This window comes from Monodelphis domestica, chromosome 2, assembly GCF_027887165.1.
Source record: "Monodelphis domestica isolate mMonDom1 chromosome 2, mMonDom1.pri, whole genome shotgun sequence".
NCBI lineage: Eukaryota > Metazoa > Chordata > Mammalia > Didelphimorphia > Didelphidae > Monodelphis > Monodelphis domestica.
The window spans coordinates 39,334,152-39,349,339 of record NC_077228.1 but is presented as its reverse complement, the minus strand read 5'-3'; the positions used below and the strand labels follow the sequence as shown (position 1 = coordinate 39,349,339).

The 15,188-nt window shown below is 43.9% G+C and overlaps 1 protein-coding gene and 1 non-coding gene across 4 annotated transcripts in view; both read right to left on the bottom strand.

The window, feature by feature from the left end:
• Window positions 1–15,188, bottom strand: part of KYAT3 (kynurenine aminotransferase 3) — a 59,118-nt gene that overhangs the window by 37,124 nt on the left and 6,806 nt on the right. Inside the window, exons 1-2 of one of the 3 annotated variants that reach the window (XM_001377876.3) lie at window positions 10,957–11,098; window positions 872–972 (exon numbers count right to left, since the gene is read on the bottom strand). In XM_001377876.3, the coding sequence (XP_001377913.2) occupies window positions 872–970 (99 nt within the window). In that variant the 5' untranslated portion in view covers window positions 971–972; window positions 10,957–11,098. Of the gene's footprint in view, window positions 1–871; window positions 973–9,557; window positions 9,577–10,956; window positions 11,099–15,188 lie in introns of those variants that run through there. The other 2 variants (XM_056815382.1, XM_056815381.1) reach the window with 2 other exon arrangements.
• On the bottom strand, window positions 6,148–6,313 carry LOC130457608 (U1 spliceosomal RNA). The gene has a single exon (XR_008916913.1). It is a non-coding gene; the product is annotated as a U1 spliceosomal RNA (small nuclear RNA).

Genomic DNA, 15,188 nt, shown 5'->3' with positions numbered 1-15,188 from the left:
CAGTGGGCCTGGGCTCACATAGCAAAGGTACTACCAGGTGCCCCCAGCTGGTGCTGGGCAGCTCACTTCTCTCTGGGTCTCATATTCTTCATCTGTAAGGCGAAGGGGCTTTTCCAGAAGACCTCTGCGATCTCTTCTAGCTCTCCCACCTGGCCTCAGGTTGTTCCCTTCACCTGGAAGGTTTTCTTCACCTTCTCAGCTTATCAAAGTTCTACCTATTTTCAGGTCCCAGCCCCAGGCTACCCCCTTCATGACAGAAGTGACCATGCTTGACTCTGAACTTAGAGAGTGTCTCTTATGACATTTCTGTAGGTTCAGAGTCAGAAAGGAGCTCAGCGACCATCCACACAAGCCCCTCATCTTAGCGACAAAAACTAAAGCCTAAAGAGATCAAGTGACTTCCCCAGGGTCACCAGGCTGTGGTCATCAGAGGCAGGATTTGACCTCAGGTCCTAAACTACTGCTCTTTCTACTAAATGCTCCCTGCACGTGAGGCATTAATTTTCCTGTCCCTCATATTACCTACTTGAGTGCTTTGTATATATGGACCATTCACTCAGTTATTCATTGAAGGGATAAGCTGTAAATGTAATATTAGTCATCAAAAAGTCAATTCAATTGACAAAGAAAAGTTGGCCAAAATTGATTCTTCAATAGAGTGGTTGTTCCTCCGCTTGTACTACAAAACAAAATTCTGTTACAGTTTTCCTACAATAAAGTCCTGTGCTGATGTACTGTCTTACTATTTGATATATTTTTCAAATATCCCAACAGAATCTCCACAGGCATCATCTGCAAATGGGGGCAACTTTTCTTATTAAACTGGAACACACACAAAATATGTAATCTACAAGTGACCGGCCATACATACAGCAGAAGCAGAAAAACTGGGGGGTCCCGAAGCACAAATGATCTTCAGTAGTTCTGCTGTATTGATGAGGGAGTGGAGATGCCGCCTAATTAAAAACATACCTGCAAGATAATTCAGAAAGAAAAAAGAGAAAAATTACTGTCACTAGTTTGAGAAAGGACAGACTATAAAATCGTACATTTTTTATATAATAGGTTTACTTTTTTGGGAAACTGAGTCTCTATGTCCTCCATGACATGATCTCTATGCTGGAATCATCCTGGTAAATTTCTTTCCTATTATCACCACAAGCATAGATGTGAATATATTTAATCCACAGCTCAGGAAGACAATATTAAACAGAAAAGATCAGTTTTTACTTATTTGACAAAATTAAATTATTACAAATAAAATTTTTTCCTTCTAATGTGGGTAAAATCTAGGTTATTAATCTAGGGACTACTCAAAGCATAAAGGCATTTAAGCATCAGTCTTCGCTTCAAATGCAACCATATTGTAGTAAATTAAAGATATTACAAATCAATGGATAGCCAGAAATTTATATGGAAAGAATTGGTAGTCTCCCCTCCATAAGACCACAGAGAGCAGCAGGTGGGCTCAAAGGAGAAGTTTCTTTCACACTATGAAAGCATTTTGCTTTCTGATGGTGAGGAGCCCATGATTAGGCAGGGTTAGAACTAGGAACAAAAACAACAGGTACTTTGCCTCCTGGAAAAAGAAAGCTTGAATTCCTGGCTACTTGCTCACAAAAGGCTTTCCATCAAGTGTAAATCTGGTAATATTATACTCTTAAACAAGTAGACTGATGCATCTGAGATTTATATTCCTTAGATTTCTGGGGTTGGAACAATCATAGCACAAAAAAGTGGGCACTCCAAAATAAACCCATAACGCTGTTGCTGTTTATCTGTTGTTGATGCATCTGCTTCTTCATGACCTCGCTTGGGATTTTCTTGGTAAAGATTCTGACCTGGTGGGCTATTTCCTTTTCCAGCTCATTTTCAGATGAGGAAATTGAGGCAAAGAGTGTTAAATGACTTGCCTAGGATCACACAGCTAGGAGCCATTTGGGGCCAGAAAACTCAGGTCTTCCTGACTCCCAGCCTGCACTCTGTACACTTCCCCATCTAACACCATGTGCTGCTATTACAGGATGTCAACATTGAAGTTTTGGTGAAGATTCCCATTCGTGTCTCAGTTGCATTTACTATCCAATGCATCCATTCTGCCTTTTGAGATAATGAAAAATGCTTTCCATCTAAGGCCACCCCAGTTCAGGCCTCTTCCCCCTGGACTAGGCAGCAGTCTTCTGGTAGTTTTACCTGCCTCAAGTCTCTCCCCATCAGAGGCCATCCTGCCACACTGCTGCCAAAGTGACTTTCCTTAAGGGCAATCCTAATCTTGTCATTCTTTTCCTCAATGAACTTCAGGGGCTCCCCACTGCCTCTAGGATAAATTATCCAATTCTGCATGTTTTCAGAAGCTCTTTCCATCCTCCTCTGAATGATCTTCATTATCTGTAGCTCTGCTTCCCGACTCTTTGGTCCTCACACTGGCTTTCTCTTTATTCCACAATGGTTCACTCCATCTGCCATCTCTGTGCCTTTGCACAGACTGTCTCCCATTCCTCGATGCACTCTCTCAGGCCCTTTTAACTCCTGGAATCCCAGCTCCCTTCAGGGCTCAGCTCAGGTGCTGCCACCCCCTCTCCCCCAGTGCCTGTCCTGATCTCTTCCCAGTGATGTCTTGTTAATATTCTAGATGTATTTCTCTGTGGATATGCTGAATCCCTTGAGGGCTAGAACTTCCTATTTTCTTTTTTGTATTTGTCTTTTCTGCACCTAAGAGCACTATGGACAGGCCTACCAGCATGGGGGCTTGTATAGTTTTGTCTCAAATACCTTCTCTCACAATTGTAGAAGTATCTGAATACTTCCCTTTGACTTCTGCCCTTCAATGGGCAATGTCTTAGAGTTAGAGATTCTGCTGGGTGAAGGACAAATATTCCTCAAGTTCCCTCTTACCTCTTGGATGATTCCTCCTTTCTCTATTCTTCCCTCTCCGGTGACAGGCCCTATAGAATGGTGCTAAACTGGGACTCAAAATAGGCCCCAAATGTGATAAAACCCCATCTGTGTTCTCTTGGAAGTTGAGACTCCAGTCTGCAATCTCCTTGCAATGCCAATAGATCTCTTTGGTTCAGCCTTCTCTATTTGAACCTCAGTCACTGGGCTCCCAGGGAGAGGCTGAGTCTTTCTTCTTGAGTGAGAGAATTTTCTGACAATCTGGTGTCACACATGGGATAAATAAGAATCATTCTGAGCCCCTGGGACAGGTGTGGGGCAAACAGAAAGTAAAATTTCTTTGTTTGTCTCCTCAGCGGGCCCGTATTCTCCTCTTTGGGCAGGAGTCATTTTCCTAAAATTTCTTTTGTCTGAAGGAAACCAGAGTGAAAAACCTGTAGAAGTGAGGAAATGGGTAGTGATTCAGGGGTTTCTGGACAGCCTGCTTTACAGGGAAGTCTCTTCTATCCTGCGGACTTGTCTGGTGATAAAGCATTGACTAAGGATGGGACCTACTTATCTTGGGATCCACACTTCATTCCCAAGATTTCTTTTAAGGAATTTTGTAGTTGTTTCGTCCTTCAGTCGTGTCCGAAGCTTCATGACTCCTCCAGACTATACTGTGGGGTTTTCTTGGCAAAGATGCTGGAGTGGTTTGCCATTTCCTTCTCCAGGGGATTAAGGCAAACCGAAGTTAAGTGACTTGCCCAAGGTCACACAGATGGGTATGTGTGAGAGGCTGTTTTGAACTCAGGCTTTCTCATTCCCTGCTCAGTAGTCTAACACTGAACCAGCCTCTTTTAAGAAAGGGAGCCTGGTGGGGGCGGGGGGGGGGGGGCAGCTGGGTAGCTCAGTGGATTGAGAGCTAGCCCTAGAGACAGGACCTAGGTTCAAATGTGGCCTCAGACACTTCCCAGCAGTGTGACCCTGAGGAAGTCACTTGACCCCCATTGCCTCGCCCTTACCACTCTTCTGCCTTGGAGCCAGCACACAGTATTGACTCCAAGACTGAAGGTAGGGGTTTAAAAAAAAAAAAGAAAGGGAGCCTGTGATGGCTGGAGGTGAGAACCTCATTCCTCAGTGGAGGGGCACATTTGGCTGAGCTGAACAGCAGGACTAGGATTAAGACTTTATTCTGAACTCCATGTGCTTTGAACCCTAGGAAAATCCTTCCCTAGTGAGATGAACAGAAACAATCATTTGGCCACAGGAGTGTACCTGAGTAGAGAACCTTGATTCTTTTTTTCTCTTTTTTAACCCCTGACCTTCTGTCTCGGAATCAACACTAAGTGTTGGTACCAAGGCAGAAGAGCAGTGTAGAGAGGCAGGGGGTTAAGTTACTTGCCCATGGTTGGGAAGTGTCCGAGGCCAATTTTGAACCCAGGACTTCCTGTCTCCGGGCCTGGCTCTCATGTGCTGGGCCAGCTCATGCCTTGCTTTTCTTTCTTGAGTCAGAGGCAGTGGGAGTCCTCAGCAGCCACCTTGCTGAAGGAGGGCCTCGGCCCTACAGGGACAACACAAATGGCTCTCCTCCATGTTGAGACACTTCCAGGAACTCTCCTGCAGTGCCTGGTTTGTTCTGTGTAAAGCACCTGCTGAGCCACGAGGAACAAAGCGGAAGAGAGAGGACCGGCCCTGCCCTGACCTCTTCTTTGACCTCCCCACATAGAAGGCTTCATGTGAGGAAGTAGGAATCCTGACAAAGGCTTGTTGGTCCTAATTAGGGAGAAACAGAGTTGGGCTGAGGCCATGGGCAGCCTCAGAGGTGGAGGACAGAGCCCAGGTCTGAAGATGCTGTGAGACATGATCTGGAAGCAGAGCCTGAAAAGGGAACATGGTCAGGAATAAAGAAAAGAAAGTAGGGGCAGCTGGGTGGCTCAGTGGATTGAGAACCAGGCCTAGAGATGGGAGGTCCTAGGTTCAAATCTGGCCTCGGACACTTCCCAGCTGTGTGACCCTGGGCAAGTCACTTCACCCCCATGGTCTAGCCCTTACCACTCTTCTGCCTTGGAGTCAATATACAATATTGACTCCAAGAGGGAAGGTAAAGGTTTAAAAAACAAACAACTGAGCAGTTCTATGTAGTGTCTCTTCTGAAAAGGTTGCCAGACTGTTTGTTCCTTTTTCTAAATCCCCTACTTCTTCCCCTTCACTCCCTGGCACAGGTTCAAATTCCCCTTTGTGGCTTCAGATTCTTTTTTTCCCCTTGGTTTCTCCTTTAAACTCTTTGCACAGACTATGCTAGGGTAGCCAGGGGAAAGAGCATTGCCCTGAACTCAGAGGACCGGGATTGGTTCCTTCCTCAGAAACATGAGCTGTGTGACCTTGGACAAAGCATACAACCTCTCTGCCAGCCTTGGTGCTACCTCTCAGGGCCATGTGAAAATAGTATTTGTAAGTCCTTTGCAAACCTTTGAAGTGTCACATTACTAATGTTATTGTTGTTAGTCATGGCCAATAAATCAGAGGACAGGGGAATTTTTGCTAGGTGCTATTACTATTTTACCATTATTTTAGATGGAGTATTTTTCTTATTGTTGTACATATACAGGCTCTCCAACAGAAAATCAAGAGTCAATATATAGTACAGGCTAAGTATTCTGTTATTTAACATATTTTAAAATAGTTTTGACAAAAGAAAGACTTAAAATAATATTTAAAAATAATAACAGCTAGCATTTATAGATAACTTTAAAGTTTCCAAAAGGCTTCACAGATTCTCATATGATTCTCACAGTTTGAGAGGTAGGTGCTATGGCTATCCCCATTTTACAGATGAGAAACCAAGGTAGACAGTAGTTAAGTGTCTTACCCAGGGTCACATAGCTGGCAAGTATCTGAGGTTATGTTTGGGATCTTCCTGACTTTGGGTCCTAAACTCCATCCTTGTTTTTTTGTTGTTCATTTGGTCATTTTTCAATCACTTATGACTCTTTGTGATCCCATTTGAGGTTCTATTGGCAAAGATCCTGGAGTGGCTTGTCATTTTCTTCTCCAACTCGCCTACAGCTGAAGAAACAGAGGCAAACAGGTTGAAATAAGTTGCCCAGGGTCACATATCTACTAACTGAGGCCAGATGAGGAAGGAAGATGAGTTCCTGACTTCATGCCAACACTCTCTCTTCACTGTGTCACTTGGGTGCCTGTTATCTAATGCTTCCATTTCAAAGAACAACAAATGCCATGCTTCTTCCTTCCTTCTTTCCTTCCTTTCCAGAGATGGCCACAAATGCAGTTGCTTACTAGCACAAATTATGCAGTTGAATTTCCTACTCTTGGGGAAATCACAGGGGGTCAGCCCATCTTGAGTGCAATGGATAAACCTCACCCTGGGAAAACTACCTTTGGGTTCCTAGAATCACTCCTGCCAGGCAAATACTAGTTATACTTTCACCAGAGGTAGGGTTATCATAATAAAGGAAGAAAATGAAGTGGCGAAAAACTGTCAGATATGACTGATCAGCACTTTAGGAGGGAAAAAAGTAGAAACTCCCAGATAACATGACATTGTTAAATGTTTCCTGTGGGTTACACTCTCTAAGAACTGGTGCCTCACATTAGGGCACATAATAAAAATGATTTATATTAACTGGATAGCTTTCACTTCATAGAGATTTAAATGATGCAAAAGAGCTGCCAGGATGACTTTAGGCAGGGAACAGTGAAAGACTGTGCCAGGGAGGTCAAGGGGCAGCTAAAGACAATAGTAGTCACAGTAGAAGTTTATCCGCAAACCACTGAGCAGAGGACGAGGGAAGATGACCAACAGCATAACTTCATAAAACAAACAAACAAACAAAAAGCAGTGGAGCTAAAAAAAAAAGGCTGGCAAAAAACTGGCGTGGGGCCCCAAGAAGCCACAGAAAATGCAATGGTTCAGATGTGCTAGTGTTTACGTAACGACATATTTTCATTCACATCAGTAATAGTAATAATAATGTTGAGAGTGAGCATTCACACAGCGCCTAGTATTTTGCAGGCACTTGCACTAAGGGCTTTACAAATGTTGCCTTGTTTGGTCTTCACAATAACGATAGGAGGTAGATGATGTTATTATAATCATTTTACACTTGGGGAAACAGAGGCAGAGAATGACTAGCTCAGAAGCTGGATTTGTACTTGGGTCTTCCCCATTCCAGGTTCAGCTCTGTCCATCTAGCTATCAATGACAGTGGAACCATCAGTGCTTCCTAAGGATGTGGAAAGATCATCCAAATCAAGACCAAGTACACAGAAAATGTGTCCACAGTAAAGGTGACATCATTTTAAAGTTACTCTGGAAAGAAGAACATTCTAGAACAGTGGAAGAGATGGTATCATGGTGAAAGGAGACGAGTCAGAAGCATCTGCAACAGGCCAGCAGCCTACATTAGCCCCAGTCTAGAATCTTCAGGAGTTTGCCCACCCGCAGCTCAGGGGCATCCTATACCACAACACAGGGGAGCTTCTGCAGATATCTCAATGTCCCCTGAGGGCAGACCCTGGATTTGAAGTCAGAGGAGAGGGCCAAATCTGGCCCCTGCATGTGGAGGCTGCCATATACACAAGGTGTTTCCTATGTGTGTGCTGGGGTGGCCTGGCAGCAGCATCATTTATATCAAATTCATCAAGGACAATGACATAAAGCAAACTGAGAAGCATGTGGAAGAAGGATGAGGAGATGAGAAAGAGATCTCTGGGACAGGAACAATTCATGTGACCTTATCGGGCTTCAGATTCCTCAATGAAGGAGGAGGCCTGGATGTCCTCTGCAGCCCCTTCTTGTTCTTCTATAATCACATGACTGAATAAATACGGAAACCCAGGAGATTTGGTGGGATAAAAAACAGCCTTCCATGCTTTTCCCCAACAATGCTTCTCCCATCCCTATCTTAAGATTGAACACACAACTGGTTTGAAGCTGGATGTGAACTTGGGTTTTCCAGACTCCAAGCCCAGAGTTCTATCCCCTGTGCTATCTAGCTGCATAATGCATAGACACTCAAAAAGAGTACCATCAACCATATATACCAAGGTAAAATCAAATGGATAAAAGGTCTCTTTGTTCAGATTATGATGTGCGGTTGGGAAGATGGCCAAATAGAGCCAATGTTACACATATATGGGACAGATGCTTTGTTTGGAGGCCCAGAACCAAATAGAAAAAAGAGGATTGACTAGATAGCCTTCAGAAAACCACTGTGTAATTAGAATTTTGAACCCCAGAACTCCCTTTCCCATGTCCCTTCTCACCTTATGTGCTAATGTAGGGAGGATATAAGTTTTACGTAGCGCTGCCCCTCGCTTTCTTTTCCCCTGATGGCGGCTAGGAAAGTTGGGTGAGTGCCAGGCAGGAGAATTTTTCACACACGGTCATACTGAAGTTTTGTATTTTGTTCTTTTATTTCTTCTACTTCAAATGATTATTAATAAATCTTATGAAATATAATATTTGGAGTTATTTATAATTATATTTAAATATGTATAAATATAATATGTAAATATATTATATTTATTCCTATATCACCTGGTGCTTTAAGAGTCAAAATGATGCAAGGCTTATGTAAGAAATTGTGTAGAAGAAGAACTGACCCATTATGGCAACTCATTGGACATGGGAGATGAAAGAAAATGAAGGGTTAAGGCTGGGAATTTGGGTAATGGAAGATAATGATTATGAACCAGTGTGACCAAAAGGATGGTGGTGCCCTCCAACAGGACAGAATATTAGGAAGAATATAAGATTTGGCAGTTTCAAACATGTTAAATTTGAGATATCTTTGGATGCCTGATGGGGAATGTCCAAAAGGGAATTTTGTTGGTTGTATGGAAACTAGGAAAGAAATTAGGAATATATAGAACTAGGAGCCATCTGTGATAAGTCTACTCATGGAAACTGATGAGGCCACTGAGAGGCTATAGAGAGAGATGACCAATAGAGGGCTGGGGTCCAACTGGAGTTAGATCAGGCACTTATGATCCTGCAAAGGAGCTTGAGAAAGAAGCATCTATTAGGTAAAATGCATAAAGCCACAGGCAGTGGGGAATTAGACAAAGTGAGTGGATATAACAAAATATAAATATAATTAGAGAAATCAAACTAGGAAGTTTGGGAAGGGAAAATAGGTAGACAAAGTATCATAGATTTAGAGTTGGAATGGCCCTTAGAGGTCGGCTAACAAAAAGTTATTACAAATGAGCAAATTGGGATCTGGTCTCAGATACTTCCCAGCTGTATGACCTTGGGCAAGTCACTTAACCCCCACTGCCCAGTCCTTACCATTTTTCTATCTTGGAACCAATATACAGATTCTAAGATGGAAGGTAAGGATTTGAAAAAATTAAAAACAAAAAACAAATGAGCAAATTGGGCCCCAGGGAGGTGAAGTGACTTTCCTACAGTCATTGATAGAGTAGGGCCAGTCTGACTCCAAATCAGGCATTCTTCCTGCAGTTTCATCAGTTTGGCATAGCAAAACTAACATTCACTTAGTTTATTTTGTCCACTTATTTCAGTTCTGTTCAACTCTTTGTGACCCCCGTTTGGGGTTTACTCAACAGATATACTGGAGTGGTTTGCCATTTCCTTCTATAGCTCATTTTACAGATGAGGAAACTGAGGCAAAAAGGGATAAGTGACTTACCCCAGGTCACACAGCTAGTAAGTGTTTGAGGCTGGGATTGAACTCAGAAAGATGAGTCTTCTTGAATCCAGGCTCAGTCCTCTATCCACTGTGCCACCTAGCTGCCCAGGAATTGGATAAATACTAAGCCTCAAAGGTAAGGATTTACATCTGAATCATTTGCTGGTTTCTCTCACTCTTCAAATTTGCTTTCCTATATACCGTGTATTTACTTATTAACTGTGTACTCCTTATGCCCACAGGAGAATCGACACTAGGCTTCCTGATGGTAGAGAACATCTTTTTTGTATGCTCAGTGTCTAGAACCTTTTCCTGACCCCATATGGGGGTTTTCTTGGCAAAGAAGCTGAAGCGATTTCCCATTTCCTTCTGCAGAAGATTGAGGCAAATAGGATTAAGTGATTTACTCAGGGTCCTAACCTAGTAAGTGTCAGGCCACATTAGAATCTAAGTCTTCCTGACTCCAGGCCCATGGCTCTTAGACAGCTTGGCATCTTCTCAGCAATTTGTAATTTTTAAAGGGTTGTCCAGTGGGGTCAAACTCACAAAAGACCCCTCCAAATGGCACTACGAATTAACATGATCAATATTGTATTGTATTTTAGTTTATTTTGCAAACCATTTCTAAAATGACTTAAAAAAAATAACCCTTACTTTGTCTTAGAATCTGTATTGTGTAAGGGCTAGGCAACGGTTATGAGACTTGCCCAGGGTCACATTTGAAGCACCCCTGAATTACCCTTTAATCTAGAGGGGGTAAATTGGAGTCCTCCAACTGGGTTCCCACAGGCACATGGGAGGTGGGCAGGAGCCTGGAAACAGGGTGGGTGTGGATTGGCCCCTCTGGGTCTCTGGACTCTGGCGACAGTTCCCTCTCAAGGTTCCTTCTAGGAAACCAGCGCTGCGGAAGCCCCATCCATGACTGTTCTCCTGAAATGGCACGGGTGGACGGAGGGCAGCTCCGGGGAGCACCCTGAGGTGACCTGAGGCTTCCTCCGGCTTGCTCTATAGGGGACTCCAGCCCCCTCCTCCCCCAAACCGTCTCCGTCTGCTCGAAGGCGATTCGAATCGATCCTGTCCTAGGCAGCGTGGGTTGGGGCAGGGGAGCGTGGAAGGAAACTGAGGCGGACTGCACTTGACCTCGGCTCCCTCCCTCGATAGGCCCTGGATCCTCACACACCTTGGACCCAGGGCCCCCTATCCTGAAGGTCGCAGTAAAGATCTGAGTGAGCTGTCAGCGCGCTAAGCAGCCCAGGCTCGGCGAGAGGCGTGAGAGCGGGGCCCGAGCGCGCGCCCAGCAGCCGAAGGAGGTCAAGGGGTCTGGTCCCCACCCCAGGCCCAGGTCATCTATGACACCTCTTCCGGGGTCGTTCTTCACTTCCTATCACCCGGGACTCACCTATAAGGCTTCCAGCGCTGGGGTCTAAGGAGGAGTAAACCCAAGTGTGGGGAGGTGGGTCAGGGGAGGGGGCGTGGCCTACTTTGGGAGGAGGAGTCTCGGGAGGGAAGGAGGGGCTCGATGTACCTTGAAGAACTGGGAAGATAGGACTCGAGGAGAGGGAGGGGCCAATCAGAAGAAGGGAGGAGGAGGGGGCGGGACCTAGTGTGGGAAGAACGAATGGACGGACACAATCTCAGAAGGGGGAGGAGCCTAAGGGAAGATGAGATCGAGGGAAGGAATAGTTTGAGACGGAAGGGGCGGGGTCTGAAAAGAGAAGGGGCCAATAGAAGGGTCCCCTGGCGGGGCGTGCTTGTGGGAGTAGGCGCACTTGGGGGTGGGGTCTGAGGCTTTAATCTGAATATTACAGAGTTGCGAGCCAGGGTGACTTCGCAGATTCAATATAGAATCATCTACCTGGTGTCCAAATACTTTCAAGACCAACCCCCTAGCCCCGCACCCCTCCGTCTTTTCCCCCTCCTCCCTTGCTCTCCTGTTCGTTCTTTGTAGAAGACCCTCCATCTCCAGAAGACCCTCCATCTCCAGGCTCTGGACATTTAACCTGGTTGCGCTCCTTTGCCTGCAAGGTTCTCCCTTCTCTGGCTTCCCTGTCTTTTCCAGGAACATTTTCCCAGTCCGTCTTTTATTTTAGTGCCTCCCTGGGGGGTGATTTTCCCTAGTTTATGCTTTCTATATATTGGTTGCACATCGTGTTTTGCATGGACTCCTCGAGGCCAGGGACTCAATTTTTGCTTCCTCTGTATCCTGGGGGCTCAGCGCAATGCCCAAAAGAGCAAACATTTAGTCATTGCTGTATCTGCCTGATAATCGAGGTTTGGACAGATTGTGGGGGAGGAATAAGATCCTGAGGTAGAATTGCCTTGGAAGGGAGAATAGTTATGATCTATGGAGGGCAGGAAAGGGTACAGCCTAGTCTGAGGAGGAAGGGTCTTGGGGGGGGGGGGGGATCAGGGAAGGGGCAGAGGGAGGAGTAGAGGTGTGTGCTGGAGAAAGACCGGGCGGATGGAGGAGTGCGCCCTGGGAACTAATGGGGAGGACCCGGCCTTGACCCCGGATTTGCGGATTGGGGGAACCCTGGGCCGCTGAGTGAATCGGAATGCACAGTGGTTGGACTGATAAGCAGTTCTATCTAGTGTGGTTGGATTGTGAGGAAGAGGAGTTGGGATAGTTTGAGAGTTATGGGATATGTGTGTCAGGGGAAGGGGTATTACCTGCGAGAGATGAAAATATGGCCAGAGCCATGATGAAGGGAAAAAAGTATTTTTTTAAATGAAGACTATATTCCAAATTGAGATTGTGCATCTGGGAATGGAACTTTGGTGAAAAGCATTACAAGATAGGGAGGCTTCAGGGAAGGATACAGGTTGTTTAAGAAGAGATAATGAGTTGGATTTGAAATCTTATAGAGACTGTCTCCCAAGGAAGCCTAGAGAATCTGGGAGGAGAGAGGCCAAGAGTTCCTGGAAGAAAGGCTCCAGAAGAGATTGGAGAAAGAAATGTAAAAACCGACCTGCTTTAAATAAAAAGATTATGAAGCACTGTCTGACCATAACAGGTAGGGGGAGAATAAGGCACAACTAGGCAAGGGGAGAGGGTATCAAAGTGACTAGGTAAGGGAGAGCATCTGGCTAACATAGGAAAAGAAAGAGTAATATGAATACAAAAACTCAACTTGGTAGAGTGCTTGTATTTTTACAGAGAACCTTCTTTTAAATAACCTCTGGAGGGCAGTGGAAAATGTTGTTCTCATTCTGCAGACTGAGAGCAAGTGTATGGGTTAGATATGATAGGATGTAGTGTAAACCCCAAAATTTCTCAGACTTATGAATGTTAGGGGTTTCCCCCATTGGGGAATCTTCTACTTAAAAAAATTCCCTAGCAGATGGTGAGAACTCTACTTGAGTGTGGGGGCTCCTTGCCTTGGGAATATCCCTACTCCACCCTACTTAGGACTGCTTTAGGACAGAGAGCTCCTTGAGAACAATGAAAAGTACTTTGATCCATGCTTATGGAAGGGACAGGAAGTTCTTTGAGTCATGACTGTTTTAGAATTGATACAATGGGATACTAAGTACCAATAAAGGTGGGGCAACTTGTAAACTACTTAAACCTAAAAGGGTGATAACTTATTCAGAAGTTTTTTTCTAATAAAATTTGTCAACACAGCAGCATTTTTTTTCCTGACTTACTAAAGAGATTAAAACTACTCAGCTGTGAATTCAAAATGGGTGGTCCTTTAGAAACATCTACAGTGATTGGTAGATGTAAGGACTTAGGGGAGGTGACAGAGAAGATTTTGCCCTTAAAAATAAGAGCTCAGGGAAGAGCTGGAGAGGTCATTCTGAAACATTCAGATTGGAGAGACTCATTCTGAGGAGACTGATTCTGAAACATTCAGATGGAGGAGGGAGCTGGTGAAAGCAGCTGAGATGCTGCTGGCCTGGTGTCATTAGAAATCCTTACTTAGACAGATCTTATGGTGAGTTATAAAAAACTGACTGATCTCTCTTTTAAGACTCAGGTCTAGGCCATATTGGCTTGAGGCCCTTCATACTTATTCCTTTCTTACTCTCTCTCTCTTTCTTTGATTACTCACTGTATTGTTAATTAAAATCTCTATAAAACCCAATTGACTTGGGTATTTTAATAATTTGGAATATTTCCCTGGTGACCACCTTATATTTGATTTAAAACCCAAGACACTGTAGTGAAACATATTTCTGTGGTCAAATTTACTCACCCTCTCTTATATCTATCACAATTTATATCTTCCTCTATTTTAATCACTACAGTTTAAGACCTCAACCATTTTAAATCTCACAGTAGCTAAGAAAAAAAAATTAAAGGGTGAGAAAGAGGAGTGCATTGGGTTAAGGGAAAGGGAGAAATAAAATGGGGTAGATCATTGCCTATAAATTTTATGAAAGAGCACAGTGGAGTGGAAGATGGGGAGGTGGGTAGGAGAATGCTTAAACCTTACTCCCATTGGAATTGGTTCAAAGAGAGAAAAAACATATATAATCAATTGTGTATAGAACAGAAATCTCTTGCTCTAAAGGAAAGTAGGAGGGAAAGAAAGGAGATGGTGATTGAAAGGGGGGAAAATTGGGGGATGATGGTTATAAGTGGTGAGTGATAAGGTTGACTCTGCTTTTGCTTTTTTTAAAATTTTACATTATCTGTGTCTTGGCTCAAAATTTGTGCAAATAAACTGGGGAGAATTGGTGTTCCTCTTTATTTGTTCCCTCTCTCTCAATTACCTGTCAAAATTTTTGTTCCTTGATTCCCCACTAGCACCGTTTTGGCACCCCAGATGGGATTCGAATCCACAACCCCTGATTTCGGACCAAAAGTCAGAATTTAACAGTCCAATATTAGCCATTAAGAAGAACAAACAGAATGCTGGAGAGTTGTGGAGGATCTTAGGGCAGCAAAAAACTTTAATAAAGAAGACACACATTATAACACTGTCACCAAATGATATTATTACAGAAATTCCACCCAATGCCCAGTGGTACACCGTGATAGCAACTCCTAGTTTACAATTCCATTACACCCTGACTCCCAGAACATTTTTGCATTCTTGTGGGGACAAAATAAGCTCTGCTGGACTTTAGTTCAGGGCTGCTGTGAAAGTGTGTCCTTTTTTTGCCAATTGCTTAAGACAGACCTAGAAACAATCAAATTCAAGCAGAGCAAATTGATACATTATGTCTACGATCTATTACTGGCATCACTTGATCCAAAGACATGCTTGAAAGATTCAAAAAGGCTTCTGATAGAACTTTATAAGAGAGAACATGAGGTCTCTAGAAAGAAGCTTCAGTGGGTACCCCTGTGAGTAGAATACTTGGGGTTTATCCTGGAAAAGGGCACCAGGAAAATCTCTAGCAAAAGGATTGCTGATATCTAAAAGCTAGCAATCCCAAGGACAAAGCAACAACTAAGGGCATTCCTTGTAATTGTAGGTTTCTCTCAGCAATGTCATAGGGTATTCCCATATATCTAAATGCTTAACAGACTTGACAAAGAATGAAGTAGAAGAACCATTGCAATTAACAAAAGAACATATTCATACTTTGTCAAAGTTCAAACAGGTAATTCTAATAGCCCCAGCATTAGGGATATCAAATTATGACAAGGAGGTACACTAGTATGTTCATGAAGCTCAG